This window comes from Barbatula barbatula (assembly GCF_947034865.1).
Source record: "Barbatula barbatula genome assembly, chromosome: 22".
NCBI classification, from domain to species: Eukaryota; Metazoa; Chordata; class Actinopteri; order Cypriniformes; family Nemacheilidae; genus Barbatula; species Barbatula barbatula.
In genome coordinates this window covers 19,397,802-19,421,238 of record NC_136785.1, presented here as the reverse complement: position 1 = coordinate 19,421,238, position 23,437 = coordinate 19,397,802, and the positions used below count along the sequence as shown (strand labels likewise).

Here is a 23,437-nt window from a genome sequence, read left to right as displayed (position 1 = left end):
CATATGGCTTCCTTTTTGCATGATAGAGCTTTAGTTAGCATCTGCTGATGACATGGTGGATTGTGTTTACCGATAGTGGTTTCTGGAAGTATTCCTGGGCCCGTTTAGTAATATCATTGTCACAATCATGCCGATGAGTGATGCAGTGTCGTCTGAGGGCCCGAAGACCACAGGCATCCAATAAAGGTCTCCAGCCTTGTCCCTTACGCACAGAGATTTCTCAAGTTTCTCTGAATCTTTTGATGATGTTATGCACTGTAGATGATGAGATTTGCAAAGCCTTTGCAATTTGACGTTGAGGAACATTGTTTTTAAACTATTCCACAATCTTTTTACGCAGTCTATCACAGATTGGAAAGCCTCTGCCCATCTTTACATCTGAGAGACACTAAGACCTTTCTAAGACATGCCTTGTATAGCTAATTATATTACAGAACTGATATCAATTAAATTAATTAGTCACTAGATGTTTTTTCCAGCTGAAACTTGCTTTTTTAGTCATTTGTTGCCCCCGTCCCAACATTTTTGAGACCTGTAGCAGGCATTACATTTTAAATGAGCTAATTTAGTGGATAAAAGAGTAAAATGTATTATGTTATCTATCTTCTATTGTGAATAAAATATTGGTTCATGTGATTTTAAGACTGTCCACCCTTTCCAAGTACCTCACAAGAACCTCAAGCACATCAGGGCAGCTAAGAGACTCAAGCCCGCCGGTCACTTTTCTTCACCAGGTTCCATTTCTCCATCACCTATCGCTCGGGTAGTAAAAATACCTTTGAAAAAAAGACCCTTTATCTGACCCTTTCCATGCTACACACCAGGATGAACCTATTCTTCCCCCATCTGTCATCATAGCACCAGTCATTTGGGAAATCATGGAGGAGATCCAACGTGCACAAAGTACAGAACCAGCTCCGCAGGAATGCACTCCCTGCAAACACTATGTATCTCAGGTGTTTCCCCAAAGAAGCATCTAATGGGTAAAGTTTTCACGCAGTGTGGGACATCCAGGCATTCACAGAACAATCTCTTAGTGCGTAATTCTATCTGCTGGCCTTCCCTCATATAAGATGTTACTGATTATGTAAAGTCATGCAGCATGTGTGCTCAGTCTAAAATACACAGAGAACTGCCAGCTTGACTACTGCAACTCCTGCCCATACCTCAGAGACCCTGGTCTCACCTTCCATCAATTTCATTACTGATTTGCCTAACTCCAATTGATATTCCACTATCTTCGTCATCATTGACCGATTCTCCAAGTCATGCAGGCTCATTCCCATGAAAGGTACCCAGTGCCATGGAATCTGCTGATGCCTTTCTGAGGCTTTCTGAATTTACGGCCTGCCAGAGGACATTGTATCCGATCGAGGACATCAGTTCACCTATAGAGTCTGTAAGGCCATCTGCAAGCAACTGGACATCAATGGTAGTCTTACATCTGGCTACCATCCTCAACCCAATGGACAGGTGGAGCGGTTAAACCAGGAGATAGGTCAATATTTAAGGTTAAACTGTAGTTGTGAGCAGCAGAAGTGGAACAACATCCTCCCCTGGGCAAAATTCCCTCACTCATGCCTTTACTGGACGCACTCCCTTCCAAAATGTGCTGGGTTATGAGCCTCCAATGTTCACTTGGTCGGGTGAACCCTCTTCGGTTCCAGCAGTGGATGATTGGATTTGTCGGAGTGAACAGGTGTGAGACAGCGCTCATGTAAGACTGCAGTGGGCTATCAGGGCTCAATGTATTCAGGCAGATCATCGGAGGCGTCCCCACTCCACCTACCATCTCGGTCAGAGGGTTTGATTGTCCAAACTGCTAGTCAACCAGCCACATACCAGAGGGAGCTGTCTCCTCTAGGCTGGACTTTCATGCCACACCCACACTTCCAATGTTGGCTATATTTAGCTAGGCAATGCCATTCACATGTTGCAAAGTATTGCCAGTTGTATTACCGCTGCCTTACAGAGCGTTTCTATTGTTTGTTTGCCTGTTATGACCATTGTGCTTACTGTCTTGGATTTACATTTATGGGATTACTGTTTTTGCCCGGTTTGGACTGATCTTTTGTTATCGATTTGCTGCCTGTTTGTTTGACTACAGATCTGTTTACTGTGTTTGGAGTTGTGTAGGAAAAGCCATGTTTACGAATTACAGAACCAAGGGATGTCATGTATACGGAAAGGAGCAACGGCAAAGCACTGAGCCTTGAGGCACCCCTGTATTGAGATGTTGGGACTCAGAGGCCTCCCATAGATTTGAGAGTCAAAAGGAGGATGTGATGGTTAATGGTGTCATATATACTTTGTGGAGTATACCCTGGGGATTTTAGTTGTTTTTTTCACCTGTGGACCTTGATATTCTGGTTAAATGTCTTTCTGTCTGATTGTGACAGAATCTCATTAGATCCCATTATAATATTACATTTTGTCCCCACTGGATGTAACGTGACAATCACATTAGAACAAGCTGTCTGTCAGTTGTAAATGTAAATACCAAAATATCTAGATGTGGCCAAGATAATGCATAACAGAAGACCTTTAAAGGTTTTCTGTTAGTCTTCATCCCATTAGGATTCATCATATACATTTACATTTATTCTTTTAGCAAATGCTTTAATCCAAAGCGATTTACAAATGAAAGTGCATTTACCATTTTTCAAAACTATGTAACTTACCTAAGCGTGCTGCATCGCTCCTTATAGTGGCATAATCGTGCCAGTCTATTTTCCGAACACCAGCATTCTGCAGGTTCTGTCTGTTCATTCTCTGAAAACAAAACATGTGTAATGTTAAGCAATGTGGCATACACTGTAAAACGGATTTGGTGTTGTAGTAGATTTCATGAAATGAATTAAGTAAACTTTACTTAATTCAATTGTATTAGTTTTTTAACCAAAATTTCAGTAAGATTTTGGAAAAATCTAGTAATTCTAAATGCACAAATTATTGAGTGAAATACTAGCTTCTGTAAAAGACAGAGCCCTTATTAAATGGGGATCTTGCGTCCATAATAAGGAAACAGCTTGACATACAAACAACGACGAAAAACCCCAAGAGAATACATTTGTTTATCACTGACATCAAACATGAAGATGATAACTGAAAAGTTTTATGGTCTCAGTTTGTCGCCGCAGTATTTTAATTACATTTACAGAGTAACTTGGCCAACACTGACATAACCCATAACAGATAAGAAGTTAACTTCGGGCCAGGCGCATGTGTATGATGAAACTGTCCATAGAACTGGCAGAATGCTGACAGTTGGAGGGCAGGGGTTACCAGAACGAAAGTACATTTTCAGAAAAAATTAAAAATGATTTTTGGATTGACTTGCACAGATGAATTTAAACTAGTAACATTTCGTTTTAATATTTTAATATGTATTATTTAGACGCTTTACTTGCGCTCCGAGCTTTGCGCTTCTGCTTTTATGCTTTATCTTATTTAAACACCAGCAGTTCAGCACAGAGTTCAGACTAAACAAAGTAAAGTAAAGAATCTTGGAACTACTTCAAAACTTTTGGAATACTCAGCAACCAGGAATTTTACTGTAATATTACTGCCGACATTTGACATTCTTAAGGATAACACAGCTGCCCACACTCAAACAGGTGAGAAAAAGCTTTCTTTTGGATCAACAGCCACCTGCTGCTCAAACTGCCACAAACTTCTACAAAAAGATTGCAGGTCTCGAAACAAAGTTGCTTGCGGTACTGCCAACCCTGCCAGAATACACAGCTGAGCCTTGCCTTGGACCCATAAAGCCGGTTAGTTCTGTGAATCTAGGGTTTAACAGATTATAGTGAGCTCAGACAAACTTGCGGTACATATACAAACAAATGTAACTGAGGACACAAGCCGATGGCATACATAAGATCTAAAGGTTCTCATAACATCCGACTACCATGAGTTTCACAAGTTGCTGCATTAGCCTCCTCTACCCCCAGGGCCGGATTATCCAATTATGGGCACCGGCCCAGGGGCATAACAATGTTATGTTAACCTAACAATGTTTTCGCTATATTAATTCTGCCATGTGACTCTCTGGACCGCACACACGCAAGTACACACTCAAAACAGTGTATTTAACGTACGCTCGTCTCTTGATTTAGTAACTTTTACAAGCCCTTTAGCAGCTTTTGTTCAGGAGAAGCACTAAGCGAAATATCCAGAGACCTTCCGATATAGCTTTCATTCAGTGGGAAAATGTCGCAAGTGCTGTCCCGTGAGCGCATGGTCTATCATTCCGGAGCAGGGATCGTCTCAGTGAGCGGCAGGCAGAAGCAGCACATTCAACAGATGACTCCTGAATGAAATGAGTACAAAACAGCATTTCTAAAAACCTGTCACTGTTATCGACTGTTTGAATATATAACATGAACACATTTCGTCTGTAATATGCACATGGTTACCTAGACAGAGGCTTTGTGGAAGAATATAGCTAAAATCGCCAAATTGAGAATAAAAACTGAAAATATGTAAATGAAATGCTTTATTGGTGTAAATATAATCCGTAAAATAAATTAGAATACCCTACCTTAAAATCTCAAAAGGTACAAGTTTTTTTATATGTATTTGGGGTTGTATCTTCGCCAATAATGAACTTTGATATAGTGTTGATTAGATCTAACTGCATTCCTTTACCAATTTTTAGCCTTCGTTATTAGAAAATCCGGAGTGCTTTGCAAAATGTTTACTTACATAGACTAACATACACTCACCTAAAGGATTATTAGGAACACCATACTAATACTGTGTTTGACCCCCTTTCACCTTCAGAACTGTCTTGATTCTACGAGAGTCATGACATTGCCGCGTTTTTCGGGTTTCTGTTGTGTTATGTGTGGAGACATGTGGCTTTATGTTGTTACTTGATGCCACGTGTCTTCCTGTTATGTCTCTCAGCCCCACCCTCGTATCTCCTGTAATTTCATTAGGGTTTCATTCCCATCGTCTGTTTTGTGTTTCACCTTCGTTAGGATTTTATTCCCATCACCTGGTAGTTGTTTCACTCGTTATGGTTTAATTCCAATCACCTGTCACCACTCTCCCCATGTAATCACTCCTCGTTAGTGTCTCCCTTTATATAGTCTCAGTTTCTCTCTGTTCAGTGTTGGTGCATTATCTTTTGTCTGATGTTAGTGTTTGCTATCAACGCTCACGGTAGTATCCCCGTTTCTCGTCTTGTTGGACTACCCTGTTTCCTGTTTCAGTTTTGTGAACATTTTGTTTCTAGTGTTTGTTTTCTAGTGTGTTTTTGTTCTTGTTTTTCCCCATTGTGGGTCTTTTATTTAATAAACATTTATACTTAACCCCTCGTCTGCCTGCATCTGGGTTCTGTCCAAAGCCATTTCGTGACAATAAGGTGCTGAAAGCATTCTTTAAACAATGTTGGCCCATATTTATAGGATAGCATCTTGCAGTTGATGGAGATTTGTGGGATGCACATCCAGGGCACGAAGCTCCCGTTCCACCACATCCCAAAGATAATCTATTTGGTTGCGATCTGGTGACTGGGGGGGCCTTTGTGACATGGTGCATTATCCTGCTGGAAGTAGCCATAGAGGATGGGTACATGGTGGTCATAAAGGGATGGACATGGTCAGAAACAATGCTCAGGTAGGCCGTGGCATTTAAACGATGCCCAATTGGCACTAAGGGGCCTAAAGTGTGCCAAGAAAACATCCCCCACTCCGTAACACCACCACCAGCATGCACAGTGGTAACAAGGCATGATGGATCCATGTTCTCATTCTGTTTACGCCAAATTCTGACTCTACCATCTGAATGTCTCAACAGAAATCGAGACTCATCAGACCAGGCAACATTTTTCCAGTCTTCAACTGTCCAATTTTGGTGATCTCGTGCAAATTGTAGCCTCTTTGTAGAGGAGATGAGTGGTACCCGGTGGGGTCTTCTGCTGTTGTTCCACATCCGCCTCAAGGTTGTGCGTGTTGGTGTTCTCAAATGCTTTTCTGCATACCTCGGTTGTAATGTGTGGATATTTCAGTCAAAGTTGCTCTTATATCAATGCCACGTAGAATCAAGGCAGTTCTGAAGACAAAGATGGCGGTGCGTGAACATCGCGAGGGTCAGCGTCTCTCCAGTTTTAGCATTTATATAGTGTATTTCTTGCTCATCTCGGGTCTGTTCGTCCAGAACAGTTGTGCATTTACATCGTACACCCGGCAGGAGCTTTTGGATATCAGTTTACGCATGTCCGGAAGTTGCATCAGCAACATTCAACTCGTCCCTGAGATCGTCAGAACAACCGATGCAACGCAGCCCACAAGGCCTGGCGGAAGTGCTAGTCGGCGGCGTCGAGATCGTAAACAAAGGCGGGGAAAGGGCGGAGGTCTAGGAGCTAGGCTAAAGCTAACACCACACCGGCTCTCTTTACCCAGCATTTTCCTTGCTAATGTTCAATCATTAGTGAACAAAATGGATGAGATTCGACTCTGCATCATCAACAGCAGAAAACTTTTGAGCTGCAATGTCATAATCTTCACGGAATCATGGCTACACAGCGGCATACCGGACAACGCTATTGTGTTAGCGGGCTACAACACACACCGGGCGGATAGAACGGCAGAGGAATCCGGTAAAACAAGAGGAGGTGGATTGTGCATTTACATCAACAAAGCTTGGTGCACAAACTCGAGAGACACTGCTCGGCTAACCTTGAGTTTCTCATGGTTAAATGTAGACCGTTTTATCTGCCACGGGAATTCACTTCCACCAGCTTATATTCCACCGGATGCTGATGCCAAGCTTGCTATGAAAGAACTTCATGCAGCCATCAGTAAACAACAGACTGCTCACCCGGAGGCTGCATTTATTGTTGCAGGAGATTTTAATCACTCTAACTTAAAGACAGTGCTCCCTAAATTTCATCAGCATGTTTCCTGCACACGAGAGGAAACAAAACTTTGGATCATGTCTACACAAACATGGCTGAAGCTTACGCCGCGACCCCCCTCCCCCACCTGGGTCAATCTGATCACCTTTCTTTGTTCCTCACCCCTCACAAGTACATTAATCTCATTAATCGTGTGAAGCCATCAGTGAAGACCATCAAGGTGTGGCCTGCGGGGGCAGACTTTTCACTCCAGGAAAGGTTTCTACACACAGACTGGAGTATGTTTGCTTCTCAGGCCAACAGTGGCTCTCACACGGACATCAACAGTTACACCTCCTCTGTATTGGACTACATAAATTCCACCATTGATAGTGTCACAACCCAGAAGCAGATCACCACGTACCCCAATCAGAAGCCATGGATGAACAGAGGCAGAGGGGCATCAAAAAGGCCAAGCACTGCTATAAGCTGAAGCTAGAGGAGCATTTTTCCAATTCTGACCCTCGACGCATGTGGCAGGGCATCCAGGCCATCAGTGACTACAAACCCAAACACTCCACCCCCATAGCCACAGATGCCGTCTTCCTGAACGAGCTTAATGACTTTTATGCTCGCTTTGAGAGAGACAATAAGGAAACAGCTACCAAGCTCACACCCTCTGCTGACCACCCAATCATCACACTTAACTCCACTGATGTCACACTGCACTAAGCCGGATCAACGCGCGCAAGGCTGCTGGCCCAGACGGCATCCCTGGTCGTGTACTCAAGGCATGTGCGGAGCAGCTCGCTGGGGTCTTCACGGACATCTTCAACCTGTCCCTCGCCCAAGCAGTGGTTCCACCATGTCTTAAATCTACCTCCATTGTGCCCATTCCAAAACATTCGAACCCGACATGCCTTGACGACTACCGCCCTGTAGCACTCACATCCATTGTTATGAAGTGCTTTGAGCGGCTGGTCCGGGCACACCTAAAGGTCTCCCTACCACCCACACTGGACCCATACCAATTTGCCTATCGCAACAATAGGAGCACGGATGATGCAGTGTCCATGGCGCTGCACTCTGTGCTCACACATCTGGACAATAAGGACACTTACGCACGCATGTTGTTTGTAGACTTCAGCTCTGCTTTCAATACCATCATCCCTTCCAAGCTAATCGTCAAACTTGGAAACCTAGGCATTAACAACTCTACCTGCAATTGGATTATAGACTTCCTGACGAACAGGCTTCAGCTTGTTAGGTTAGGCCACATCTGCTCCACCACCACCACCCTCAACACTGGTTTACCACAGGGCTGCGTACTGAGCCCCTTTCTCTACTCCCTTTTCACACTCGACTGCAGGCCTGTGAACGGATCTAACTCCATCAAGTTTGCAGACAGTGATTGGTCTCATCAGCAACAACAATGAGACTGCATACAGGGAGGAGGTCCGGCACCTGGCCACATGGTGCTCAGACAACAACCTGCTCCTTAACACCTCCAAGACAAAGGAGATCATCGTGTACTTCAGGAAGGCGAAAGGAGGCACACACGACCCCATCCACATTAATGGGATGGCTGTTGAACGTGTTTCCAGTTTTAAGTTCCTGGGGACTCACATTTCGGAGGACCTGTCCTGGACCACCAACACCTCATGCCTGGTCAAGAAGGCTCACCAGCGTCTCTTCTTTCTGAGGACACTGAAGAAGAACCAACTGTCTTCAACTATCCTGGTGAACTTCTATCGCTGCACGATAGAGAGCATCCTGACCAACTGTGTCACAGTCTGGTACGGGATCTGTTCTGTTGCTGAGCGCAAGGCACTGCAGTGGGTGGTGAAAACAGCCCAGCGCATCACAGGGACTACACTTTCTCTCATTGAGGACATCCAGAAGAAACGCTGTCTGCGTCGAGCTCGCAGCATTCTCAAGGACTCCTCTTACCCCGCTCATAGACTGTTTACTCTCCTGCCTTCCGGTAGGCACTTCTGGTGCCTTCGGACAAGAACCAGCAGACTAAGAAACAGCTTTTTTTTCCCAGAGCTGTTTCATTATTGAACTCTGCCCCCCACTGATTCCACTACCTCTCTAACCTTGAACTCCAAGCTGCTATAACATTGTTTACATTGCACTACAGGGCTGCATGTATGACTGAACTGTACACACCAGTACTTCATGTTATCTGCTCTACTGGACTGTTTACACACACACACACACACACACACACACAGTATCATTTGCACTCTATACTGCTCACTTGCACATCTGAAATATGCTCATTTGCACTAATTGACCACTTTCATAACTGCACTAACTTATCTACTGCACTGTAACTCTATTAACTGCATCTACTCATCTATTGCACTGTAACCTCAATAACTGCATTAACTCATCTTCTGGACTGCAACCTATTATTAACTCTTATACTGCACCGTAACTTTAATAACCGCATTAACTCATCCACTGCACTGTTACTTCAACAACTGCATTAACTGCCTATTGCATTGCAACTTTAACAGCTAATGTCAATAATCTTTGCACACTTAAATCCCTTGCACTATTGTTTAGTCTAAATTATTATCTGCTCATATCCACCTGTACATTAATGTTCATAGTGTGTAATATTTTCTCAATATTGTATTCTGTATTTATTCTAACTGTATATCCTGCACTTGCTAATTGCACTTCTGGTTAGACCTAAACTACATTTTGTTACACTGTACTTGTATATGTGTAATGACAATAAAGTTTAATCTAATCTAAAAAAAAATATATCAGCTTGAATCAGTCGGCCCATTCTCCTCTGACCTCTAGCATCAACAAAGCATTTTCACCCAAGGACTGCTGCATAATAAATGCTTTTCCCTTTTCACAGCATTCTTTGTAAACCCTACAAATGGTTGTATGTGAAAATCCCAGTAACTGAGCAGATTGTGAAATACTCAGACCAGCCTGTCTGGCACCAAAACCATGTCACGCTCAAAATTGCTTATAAAACGGTCAGTTCTGGTCCTTGATTCAGATCAAGGAGATCTAAGCCGTTATAAAATACCCCGATATACAACGGCTGACCGCATTACCTAGAATCACTGCGCCACTATTGCTACGTACAGCGAAATAATTGTCAAAATGTCAGATTTTGTGAAGAGATTGACATGACAGACAAATTAGACCAAATATGACAAGCTGAAATTAATGAAAGAGAAATTAAAGACATCGAAAAGTCTAGAAATGAGGTGAATACTCATAAACAGACTATGTGCTCTGTTCGTTGTTTTCAGTCCTGGTGTGCCGAAAAAGGTATTGTAGTGAGGTAGGCGGGACGAGAGTCGGGATGTGAGGCCAGTGCGTGAGTGTTTACAAGTGTCAGTTGTACGCGCACTGGTCTCGTATCACGCAGGAGATTGTGGAGCATATAAAAGGACGAACGATCGGACCGTCAGTGAGAGAGGAACAGGCCTGGATTTTATGGTGTGGTATTTACGTTTGAGTTTATTTATTAATTAAAAGTTAGTTTATGTTCGCTGGTTCCCGACTCCTTCCTTCCCTTTTATGGAACTTTGTTATAGTGGTGCCGAAACCGGGAGGAAGGAGAGAGGACCGGGCCCGGAAATGTTATGTTTGTGTTATGTGTATTTACGTTTGATTTTATTAATTAAAAGTTAGTTTATGTTCGCCGGTTCCCGTCTCCTTCCTTCCTTTTATGGAACTTTGTTACACATATGTTTATTGACTTTAAAACAATGTTCATGTTTAAAAATAGATACATGTTAATGTTAATAGATAAACACCACAGTCTTTAAGCACATTTTTCATTGTTTTCTTTGCTGCGTCTGTGTTGCTTGGCAGCCGCACCTGTTTCTGAGGAACTACTTTGTTTGGCGGAAGAATATATTTCTATTAAAATAATTACATAATATTTGTTGTGTTTTACTTCATGAAACTTTACTATGCATATGGATTAACCTTTTTATAAAAGCAACTCCGCTTCACGTCATGCCTAAAAACGCCCCTTAGCTGTTCTAAAATGCACTGTAAACCACGGCTTCTTGGGGCTTATTGCTTTATTAAATCACATTTCTTCCCCATTCTGACATTCAGTTTGGAGTTCAGGCAATTGTCTTGACCAGGACCACACCCCTAAATGCATTGAAGCAACTGCCATGTGATTGGTTGATTAGATAATTGCATTGCAAAATGGCGGCCAGTGTAGCAGCACGGCGTGCTGTGGGCGAGTTTACACAAGAGTTTTCTGGAATTAAACTGGAGATTTACCATACTGAAGACCGTAGAGTCAGTCGAGGACGAGCTGCTGAACTTTATAATGATTAAATGTGAACATTAAGCCACGATGATATTGTGTTGATAGTAACGAGCATTTTCAGCTCTGAGCGGATTGAGTCTTCTAAGGCAGTTTTGTCAAAGCTCCTTCCACACTACAAACGATGGATCTCCTACAGGGGACAAAAGAAGGACATGAGCGCTTAATCAGTGCGGTGAAAAGATCCCAAGATTTGTATCGCACTTTCTTGATGAATTACCCCCCCTCTCATTTAAACACATCAATGTGTCTGCGCTCTTTGGGAAAATGCAGCAAATCAACGTTGACATTGACTACCTAAAAAGAACTATGGGAACTCAGGTAGCAGCCTGTGAAACATTGCGGGTGGTTTCTATTAAACTTGGAGCTGGCTGACTGCTGTGGAGGGGCACTATGGCCCAGACGCTACTTTTTCGGCTGCCTGTCTCTCTGCTGTGGAGATACAATCGGGGCTTGCGCCTGCCGCGACAGATCTTTCTTCAACTGTGATGGAGAAGCAGCTGGGCCATGATCCTGCCTCCTGCACTCCCTCTGGGGCTAATGGATGGCTGACAGCAAATGCATGGAGGGACTGACAGCAGTCAAATAGCCCAGGCTGTAGATCCAGCCCTGGGACGAATGCAGACCCCCTTGGAGCATGGTGGTAAAGGATGGGCGCCAACTGAAGCAAGCATCTGAAACCCTGCCCATCGAAGCCCTATACCTCGCACGGTAAAAACCCAAGCGAGCCCGTTGAGGGGCTGTTGCACGATAACGATGCTGGGGAACCTGTTGCAGTTGGGGTAAAGGATGAGATGAAGGCCAGCTGCTCCGCTGGGAGAGACAAAACATATTAAATGTGTGTTGTCTCATACAATGCCCGCGGGTTGCGAGTAGGACATACTGCTACTGACAGATCAAAACGTCTTGTTTTGGGCACAATGCTGGACGAGTGTGACATTCTGTGCCTGCAAGAAACCTGGCTGGCGAAACAAGATCTGGATAAGTTGAACACTATACACAGGAATTTCCATGGGGCTGGAGAATCCACTGCTGACCTGAGTACAAGGCTGGTTCGAGGTAGGATAGCAGGTGGTGTAGCTATACTGTGGAACATCAAATATGACTCAATGGTGAATGTGGTGCTGCTAAATGTTGACTGGGCCATAGGGTTAGAGTGTAATTTTAATGAAAAGAAATTTACTGTTTTAAATGTTAATACACCGTATGAATCATATGAATTATGTATGATGGTATTGTGAAATGTCTTATTGCTTCCAGTGATCCCTTTTGTAAAAGTAAATGTAAGGCACTTAACATCAGACCTGGGTGGAATGAGTTTGTGGCTGAACAGTATGCTGAGGCAAGAGTAGTCTTTAGACTCTGGTCAGAGAAAGGTAAGCCTAGACATGGGGTATTGCTAGATATGAAAAAACTTACCAACACTAGAGTTAAGTATGCACTTCGCTTTATTAAGAAAAATGAAAATGCAATGAGCGCAGACTCGCTAGCCAGAAAGCTACAGAACAATAACCTTACTGACTTTTGCCAAGAGGTCAAAGTAATGAATAACAATAAAACATCTTTACCGGCTGATATGGAAGGTATTAGTAGCCCTGAAAAAATAGCTGAGCTTTGGAGTGAGCACTACTGTGACCTTTTTAATTGTGTTAAAAGTAACCCAGTTAGATTCAATCAAGAACATATTGATTTTGCAGCAGATATGATTGTTAGGGCAGCAGATATTAATGGTGCCATTAATATGTTGGAGAACAACAAAGCCAGCGGTATGGACTGCATTACTACAGAACATCTAAAACATGCCAGCTACAAGCTTTGCCTGCTTCTTTCCATGTGCTTTAATGGATGTCTGGTTCATGGTGTCCTGCCAAATGATATCATGTCCGTAATATTACTGCCTGTGCTTAAAGACAAGGCTGGTAAGCTTAACAGTATTGACAATTATTGACCTATTGCATTAGCCAGTATCTTGTCTAAAGTACTGGAGAGAAATCTGTTAACAAAGTTAGAGATGTATGTCCTTACTACTGACAATCAGTTTGGGTTCAAAAGAAAGCATGGAACTGACCTGTCTATCTATGCTATAAAAGAGATTGTGTTCAGGTATACAAGCCTGAATATATCTATATTCTTATGTTTTATTGATGTGTCAAAGGCATTTGATAGAATTAATCATGAACGATTGTTTTTCAAACTGCTAGTTAGAGGTGTCTCTACATTTTTTGTGAGAATTTTAGTCTTTTGGTATGCCAATCAAACGTTTCAGGTTAAATGGGACAATGTTGTATTTGTTCTATTCCATGTTAGTAACGGAGTGCGACAAGGAGGAATTATGTGCCCTATTTTATTTAATGTTTATATGGAAAAATTGTCAAACAAGCTAAATAGGTTAAAAACTGGCTGTCTCGTGGGCAACACTATTGTTAGTCATCTTATGTATGCAGACGACCTGGTCCTGCTCTGTCCATATAGTATAGGAAATACATTTTTCCGACCTTCTATTTGTCCGATAGCCCTCTTGCTGTGTGTGAGGAAATTAAATATGTAGGTCATGTCATATCCAATAACTGGAAGGATGACAAAGACCTGTACCGGCTGCGCTGTAAATTGTATTCTCAAGCTAATATGCTTATAAGGAGGTTTTCTATATGCTCTGACTCTGTGAAGCGCTCTCTGTTTAGAACCTACATCACACCGCTATATACTGCTCAATTGTGGTCTAACTATATGAAAAAGAGTATGCAGAGGCTCAAGGTAGCATACAATGATGCAATGAGGCTGCTGCTTCGTGTCCCTAGGTGGCATAGTGCCAGTCAATTGTTTGTGTCTACTAGAGTGCCAAACTGTGAGGCACTCTTAAGACAACTGATTTTATCACTCTTAAGACACATTTTATGTGTCGCCTGGACAAGTCAGTGAACCATATAATTGAAGCCCTAGTCAGCCCTCAGAAAAGTTGTTATAGATACACTTATAGACTAAGGCGACATTGGTGCAATAGCCTATATATTCTATAGGCTAATATAGAATTTTTTTGTTGTGTATTTATTTATGTATTTCCTTTTGTACAGTATGATGTGTTCTATGGACCTGTGTCTGCAATAAAGCTTTGAAATAATTAATGAGAAATTGAACAGAACCAGAACCAGAACCAGAACAAGCTTTATTGCCAGGTGTGCTTACACACACGAGGAATTTGTCTTGGTTAGAGAAGCTTCCAGTACACGAGTAAGGTTACAAGACAAGTAACAATCAACAAAGGCAACGAAAGTACAGAATAAAAATAAAAGTTAAGCACACAAAGGTGAAAGTGCAGTGTGACAGAAGAGCTCCAGAATTTTTGTTTAGAATATACAAGTTATAAGTTTATATACATGAGTTTATATATGTGAAATGTCCGAGGGAAAGTATTGCACACATTTATTGCACTGTAGGGTGTATGATATGTATATACAGATTATATGAGATATCTACAGGTGTTTAAAATATACACATTTTAAGGTGCTATATACGAAGAATCTGGCACAAAAAAAAAAAAAAATATTGCACACATTTATTGCAAAAGGTGAACATTTAACTGTTCATGAGGTAGATGGCCTGAGGAAAGAAGCTCTTCCTGTGTCTGGATGTTTTAGTGCTCGGTGCTCTGTAGCGTCGACCAGATGGTAAGAGTTCAAACAGAGAGTGTGCTGGGTGTGAGGGGTCCAGGGTAATTTTGTGAGCCCTTTTACCCACTCTGGATGAGTACAGTTCTTTAAGTGTGGGAAGAGTAGTGCAGATGATTCGCTCTGCAGTCCGGACTATCCGCTGTAGTCTTCCGAGGTCAGTTTTGGAGGCTGAGCCGAACCAGACGGTGATGGAGGTGCAGATGATGGATTCGATGACAGCTGAGTAGAACTGTACGAGCAGCTCCTGTGGCAGGTTGAACTTCCTCAGCTGCCGGAGGAAGTAAAGTCTCTGCTGGGCTTTTTTTACAATAGAGTCGATGTGGGCGTCCCACTTCAGATCCTGAGAGATGGTGGTGCCCAGGAACCTGAATGACTCTACTGCAATCACAGTGCTGTTCATGATGGTGAGTGGGGGAAGTGCAGGGGGGTTTCTCCTAAAGTCCACTATCATCTCCACTGTTTTGAGCGTGTTCAGCTCCAGGTTGTTGTACCTGCACCATAGAGCCAGCTGCTCCACCTCCTGTCTGTACGCAGACTCGTCACCGTTCCGGATGAGACCGATAACAGTAGTGTCATCTGCAAACTTCAGGAGCTTGACGGAGGGGTCTTTAGAGGTGCAGTCGTTGGTGTACAGGGAGAAGAGCAGTGGGGAGAGAACACATCCCTGTGGGGCACCAGTGCTGATGGCGCGGCTGTCTGACATGATTTTGCCCATTCTGACTAACTGTTGTCTGGCTGTCAGAAAGCTGGTGATCCATTGACAGACAGAGCTAGGGACAGAGAGCTGGGTCAGTTTGGTCTGGAGCAGTGATGGGAACAGGTGTTCCTAATAATCCATTAGGTGAGTGTATAGGCTAAAGAAGTATATCTATAATGTTTGTTAATGCCGTTTAACACATTACATGCTTACATAGGAACGTGAGTCGCGAGGAACTTGTTACTAGGGGTGCTCCGATCAGGATTTTTGGGGCCGATCACCGATCACCGATTACTGGAAGCTGTATCGGCCGATACCGATCACCGATCACCGATCACAGGGTCTTTTTGAAGCCTTCTATTTATCATGTAGCATTATTTATTAAACGATATGTACATTACGTATTACAATTAAGAGAAGACAATTTATCATGGATTGACAACTGTGTATTTATTTACAAGAAACATGTTCAGCATATTAACTTAGCAGCCTGTGCTTGGTTATTGGGAACAGCTTAGGGCTTGACAAATACAACTTTCCTGTAGAATATAAAATAAAGACAGAACATCTAAGCATCTTTAAATGTAGCTTTAGTCTTTAAACTAAAAACTATTGTATTGAGTCAGTCAGCCATCAGTTTTTCTAATACACTTGAAGGACCACAGGTGCACAGCAACAAAAAATACAAATAAGTAACAACTTCCCATATCTGTATCTAGAACTTATCTTTTTTTGTGGGCATTTATAGAGGGCATTTATCTCCGCCATTTCGCAATTAGACGGGAGCCGCCTGGCAGAAGCCACTCCCATGACGCGAGTTTCACGCACGAATGAAGCGAATTTCACCCACGAATGAAGCGAGTAAAATTAAAATGTTCAAGCGTCCAACTACTCGCGAATAGTGTGTTTTATTCCCGCAAGTCGCACTGTGAACACACAGTTACTGTCCCTGCTGTAGGGTTGCTGTCTTTGAAACGTCTCTGTTACCGGCAGCTGAGTGAGTGGCACGTGAGTTGCTGAACTGTCTCGCGCTGTCTTAGCGCTAGCTAATTTAGAAAACTCCTCATATTCCTTTACGTGACTAACCTTCAAATGTCTGATGAGGTTGGTTGTGTTAAAATGTTTTGCTGTCTTTCCGCCTCGTGGAATTTGCTTGGTAGACACATTGCAGATTGCTAATGTATTGTCTTTTCACACACCTTGTACAATTACCAGACCGGTGACGCCATTTTTAGCAGCGCGTAAAAAATTGTCTCGCGAGTTTTGCGTCATCTGATCGGCTTTTCTGGATCGGCCTTTATAGAGACTGCCGATCGAACATCCCAAAGCAATTATCGGCCGATTATGATCGGCGACCGATCAATCGGAGCACCCTTACTTGTTACACAAGTAAAGTTTAACAAATGGACAAATTACAATCATTGACAAAGTCAGCCCTTTCATTCTTAGAAAAATTAAGATGTTTATAAGAAACTATTTGAGAATTACACTTAAGAATACACTTAAAAGAAAATATAAGAACTTTATTAAGATAATTTTTTTGTTAATTATTTGTTAATCCGGCGTGTTTGTGTGTGCTAACCAAACGCGATGCGATGATGCGACACACGACAAAAGGTATCTTTTCCATGTTAATCAGAGGTTTGATCCTAACCAGCCGCGACAGGGCAGCGCGATGAGCAACGACTGTTTGTATTTTAGAAACGTTTTCTATTTCTGCGACATCGCAGCTAACAGCTGCGCCCACACAACGGTTTCATTCGATATAAGTTCGGCACCTCATGAATATTAATCGCCAAACAAGGATAATGACAGGCTATATAGATTTGATTACATTCTTTTAGATTCTGAAAATTCTAGCATAGCGTCCGGTGAGGTATCACTGAAGTCATGAGAACAGGACGCATCTCTCTGCATGTGCACTCTTCAGCTGCAGCGCTAGAGGGTGCGTGGACAGACAAAACCAGTTCTGATTGGCTGTGTTTTGTGATTGAATGTCGCGTCCCGCCCCTTTTTTGCGTTCTGTATGGACAAACCAATTGCTTATCTCAGGAATCTCATCGCATTGAGTTTGCTTAGGATGCGGTGTTATGCAGTGTTTCCAACTGGACACTAATTAGCATATTTGTGACATAAACACATTGTGTATGCATCTTGTAAGTGTTAGCACTTGATATCTTATTTTACAAGGTAATGTCACCAGCAGTTAATTGAACTGCTGTAAAAATCCTGATTTATCCTCATCGGACAAAATTACAATACAATAGGCCTAAATCTTCCTTAAAGAGCAGCTATATGCTGTTTTCCCTTTCTCGACAATGTGTTGATGTATTATGAATGCTTCTTTGATTTTAGATGCAAGTGACAGTTAAATACACTACACCAGGGCAACAACAGCACACATGAGGGACGAGAGGCCGAGGGCTCGCTCACACACACATGGAGCTCATCGAAGGAGAGTGCATGTGAACCCGGAAGAGGAGGACACGGACCACTCACACCAAACATGTCAGGAATGCGAGAAGACGTGGTAAACATTTGTAAAAAATTACAAAATGTGACGCCAAATATGCTTGGGTGGCCATTAATATACCTGGGCGGACCGCCCAAGTAAATGCATTGTATGGGAAACGCTGATTATGGAAAAATCTGATAGAACTGAATTAATAGGTAGAGGTGAGGCAGTGTGTGCTTGCAAATGCCAGTGAGTTACAGTATGCAAGGAATTGTTTTGATATTGTTGTTGTTGGTCCAGAAAAGCATTGTTGTGGTGTAAATCCTGTATGATGGAGAATATGTAAAGATGTTGATATTGTCCTTCAGGTTGTGAACTTTTTTATTGTTTCATAAATTCTTAATCCAGAGCCTGTCTACCCCTGATATGGCTGTAACTCGCCTAGCCAATGTTGGTAGTCTACCACCCCCTGTCCGTCTTGAAAATAGATTTGAGGCATTAATGATTGTGGGTGGAGAATCCCAAATGTGGTCAGGCAAAAATCTAAGTGGACACTGCAGCTGGCAGACGCTCTGTGTCAAACAGGCCAAGGCGGTCCACTCAGAGTCAAACACTCTGCACTGTTATTTTGGGGGTCGCGAGCTTAAAAGTTTGGCCGTGTATTAAGAACCTGAGCACTGTGCAGGTTTACATCAACAGCAATTTTATTTCTATTGTCCTTAGATTTTTTTCTTTTTATATATCAAATCCCTTTATACATTAACATTTACGCATTTGGCAGACGCTTTTATCCAAAGCGACTTACATTGCATTATACTATACAGTACATAATTATACTATATACACCTTTGTTGTCACTCAACCATATATATATATAAGTGCAACAGTAGGTGAAAACCTTGGGTACAGTTCCGACCAACGTGGCAGTATGACAGATATGAGACAGAATTGTAGATTACAAATAACAAAAAATTACAATACTTTAAAATAGACAACTTCCTGTACATATTTACGCAGTAAACATGTTTTTACATAGTTTTTAACCATAGTATAACGAATGACACACATAATAGGCCTTTTTCACACTTCCAAGTTTTTGAATTCCGCATTGTTCATCGCATGGTAAACAATGTTCCGGTGCAGCAGTATCCTAGTCTAACAAGAGTGTACGGATTAAATGCCGTCGTTTAAATAATGTAAACAAGCTTAATACCTGGTACTTGCTGATTTTAACAACTGAACTGCATATATTAAATCCAGTGATGATGTTCTCTGTCTAATTTTATTCTTTATGTCTGTCTGGTTTGGTCCTGCATTATATCGATAAAATAAATAAACGTTATAGTAAAGGCAGCGCGTTCAGAAAATTACAAAAAATGTCTTCTGTTGTCTCGCTAGTGCTTCTGACATTATAAAAAAAAAGGATTCATGTAAAATATATTATATCAGACGTTTTACTCGCAGGTGCATTGGATCATTGACACGCATTATGTATATAGTTTATGTATACAGTATATTAAAATAAACGGAAGATCATGATTATTCAGGAACATTAGAATCTTATGTGCATGGGTAAGGTCTCATTTATTAACATACGTAAGAGCGCAATGTAATACGCATTCTTAACCTTGGTTAATTTTAAAGTTCAATATTTATTATGTTTGAATTATAAATGATATAAATTTTCATATTCAATATATATTAAAGTAGCAAAAAATACAGTACAGATAAACGTAAGTAGCTTTAAATGACACAAGCGCATTCTTTTACAATAGGATTTAATCTGTAGGGGAAGTTGACTCTTGTAAAAGAGGTCTATATGACTACACAGCAGCAAATGTACTCATTATGTGCCTTGTGTAAACATAATGATGGCACATAATTTACATACAACCGGTTACTTTCATAACCTCGGTTCCCTGAGAAGCAGGAACGAGACATTGTGGAAATCTGCATATGAAACTCCTCCCCCTTTTCACTTTTCCTGAAGTCTTATTGGATAACGCCAGTAAAACAAACTGGCCAATTATCAGTATGCAAATACTGACGAATCTAGACAGTGCATGTACATTTACATTTATTCATTTGGCAGACGCTTTTATCCAAAGCGACTTACAAGTAGTTTATATACAGTGGCACATTACTGCAGAGCAATCAGGGGTAAGTTGCCTTGCTCAAGGGCCCTTCAGTCATGACCTGCTGGTACTGAGATTTGAACCAGCAACCTTCTGATCACAAGCCCAATGCTCTAACCCCCAGGCCACAACTGACCCCATGTGACGACAATTCCTCAGAAGAGAACGCCTGCACGGTGAAGAGCGTCGAACACGCCGATCTACGCAATGTCTCGTTCCGGCTTCTCAGGGAACCGAGGTTACGAAAGTAACCGGAGACGTTCCCTTTCGAGAGCAGTCACTTCGACATTGCGGAGAACCGCATTTGGAACGGTAGTACAATCCCGCTGTGAGAGCTAGCAAAATCAGACAGACAAACTGGGTTAAACACAAAGTTTTATTTTATCCATCGCGAGGTCGCCCCAAGCGTCAACAGCTGATTGGCTGAAACAGGCCAATGAACTGCTAGATCGGGCTCCTGCCAAATTTGCATATCCAGATCGAACAAATGCAGATGGCTGCACTGAAATAGGGCAGACTCCACAACAGTAAGCACCGGCACAGAATCCCGGGGGGATATAATAGTGAACAAAAGTACACCAAGCACAGCGTAGACAGCAACGCGGTGGCAACTGTGTAGCATAAGCGATTATAAGGTAGAAGATAAAGAGTGATGAGTATTTACAGAGAGGACTTGCGACGCCAAAGAAGACACGTCCAATCTGTAGAACCTGGCAAAAGGTTGCCCCCACACACCGTGCCCCATCCCGAGGACAACTCATCCGTCGTAACGACTGTGCGCCTCGTCACCAGCCCCAGGGGAACTCCCTGACTGAACATACTCGGGTCGCGCCACGGGCTCAGGGCACTGAGGCAGCTGAGTGTAACTGTGATTCGAGCCGAGGACCATGCTTTCCATGGAACCTGAGCCTTCAGACAAAACTGTAGAGGTCGCATGTGGCAGGCGCACCCAGGTGGCAGACCCCCGAAGCCATGAGACCCAAAAGCCTATGGAACTCCCTCAGGGGAATAGTCCGACCCGGCCTGAGCAAATGTAGAGCTGAAGTGATGGACTCCATCTGCTCTGGAGAGAGGCGAGAGCGCATCTCCACTGAGTTGAAACATACCCCCAGATACGTTATAGATTGACTCGGAGTGAGCTTGCTCTTCTGAGAGGGGAAAAGCGCTCCGTCCATGCAACTTCGAGAATGTGTGCGTAACTAATGCCAGTCCGAATGGGAGGACAGCAAAATGGTACGCTGAACCCTCGAAGGCGAATCACAGAAAACTTCGGTGGCGCCTGGCTACCTGAACATGAAAATATGCATCCTTCAGATCCACGGATGCAACCCAGTCCCCGGAATGCACTTGTACTAGGATCTGTTTTAGAGTTGTCATTCTGAACGGAGTCCGTGGATGATGGAAGGCTGGTTATAGCCTGATTAACTGCGGCTTCGCACTGCACCGTGGCAGGGCAAGGAACGCAGCATTGGCTACATGCACTGGTGGGGTATTGGCTCGTGCTTGAGAATCCAGCGGTCTCTCGCCCACAGGAGCGTCCCAGGTGATGTTGAGCTCGCTTATGGCCTTCTTGAGGACCCTTACGAACTCATGGTGCTCTCTGGGTTGGGGCTATCCCGCTCCGATCCTGCCCAGTCCTTGCCCGAAGCCCAGTCCTTGCAATGCAGTGCTCGTGAGTATCCGGCAGGTCAATGAGGCCCGCACAAAGACGACAGTATAAAGCCATCGAAAGCTGTGAAAGAAGTATCCAGTTGTGTCTTCAACAATGGCAGCGTGAAAAAGAAGATTATGAGGAATTTTTGTCACATGCACTGTATTTATACTGTCTAGAGTCGTCAGTATTTGCATACTGTGGCATGTCTTGCGACAATTGGCCAATAATACTTCAGGAAAAGTGAAAAAGGGGAGGCGTTTAGTATGCGGTTCTCCGCAATGTTGAAGTGACCGCTCTCGAAAGAAACCTACACAGCAACAAATGTAAGCACATTGTGCGTAGTGCATATATACACACACATTTATTTCAGTTTAATTATCTTTAAAATTCCAAAGCTATATTAGTAACTTTAAATCATCTGCTTTTTAAAGATGTCTTATTTATTCATTTTATCCTTCCTATGTCAATCATTTTATGTAAAGCACTTTGAATTACATTGTGTAGTAAATGTGCTTTATAAATAAACTTGCCCTGCCTTGCCTTAATATTTACTTTACACTTTACAAAAATCTTATCTTATAGACCTAATTTGGACATGTTTGAGGTGTGTAAACAAGAGTAAACTGACAAAACTATAGTAAACTTTACGCTCAGTCAATTCTGAGAACTTCAAAAGAACAACTTTATTACAGATCTTCCAATAATTTATGGCCACGTTTATAACACCGAGGCTAACATAAGCAACAAAACAAGAACGCATCAGCCCCATAACACTGTCATTTACCAACTGATAAACTTACTAATGAACAAGTTGTTGTGCATTTGTAATGACCGTTATATTTGACTGGACCAGTGCATTTCAGGTATTCTAGTACCGATCAGAAGAGAACAGCGCTTTATAAATGTTCTGTTACCTGTATGTATGAGAATCCTGGTCCGTCCGCAGCCTCCGCCGAGCTGTCAAACATTCGGTCCAGATAGATAGACCATAAACCAACATTGGGTAAAAACAGAAAGGCCACAACGATTATCAGAACAATCTGCAACAATCTTTTTTGTTTTCTTCGCATTTCTCTCTCTTTTTCTCCCTTTTAGTGCCTTTTTTAGCTTGTAATATCCGACTCAAACTTAACCGAGTTCCTGTACAGTAACTTTATTCACTTTGCCTTTTACTCAGAACTTCCGCTATTATGGAATGAACCATTTGCTAATTTAGACGGGGGTAAACTTCTCCTAACCAGACTCTTTTAAACGGCAGATTGTATTAAAGAATGACATTTAATATATTACAAGAGCGATTTGTAATATAAATGTAATATATTTACATAAAAAATCCTATTGACTTATATTCCAACAAACCAGGAAAAACACCCCCGTAGCCCTAGTATTGCGAGAATGGAACAGAACACTTCGGTTCAAAGCTTACATCTCATACAATTCAAAATGTTCATTTAATCAGCATTTCTAGATGTAGCCTATTGTGGTCATTCCAGTCTGGTGTCCTCAGAAGTGACATCAAATTATCCAACAGCAACGTGAAAGACTGACAGCAGGACAACATGAAAACTGTGATTAAAATCGAGGTTATCCAATTTTTTTAAATATACGAACAAATATTACTGTTGTGTTGCTTAAAAGTCCAAATGAAGCATTATTT

At 42.4% G+C, this 23,437-nt stretch overlaps 1 protein-coding gene across 1 annotated transcript in view; it reads right to left on the bottom strand.

Annotated features, from left to right (window-relative positions):
* galnt10 (UDP-N-acetyl-alpha-D-galactosamine:polypeptide N-acetylgalactosaminyltransferase 10 (GalNAc-T10)) overlaps positions 1-22,970 on the bottom strand; it is a 45,389-nt gene extending 22,419 nt beyond the window's left edge. The window contains exons 1-2 of the mRNA XM_079486181.1: positions 22,695-22,970; positions 2,682-2,772 (exon numbers count right to left, since the gene is read on the bottom strand). Coding sequence (XP_079342307.1) covers positions 2,682-2,772; positions 22,695-22,850 — 247 coding nt within the window. The 5' untranslated portion in view covers positions 22,851-22,970. The remainder of the gene's footprint in view (positions 1-2,681; positions 2,773-22,694) is intronic.
* Positions 22,971-23,437: the final 467 nt, after the last annotated feature.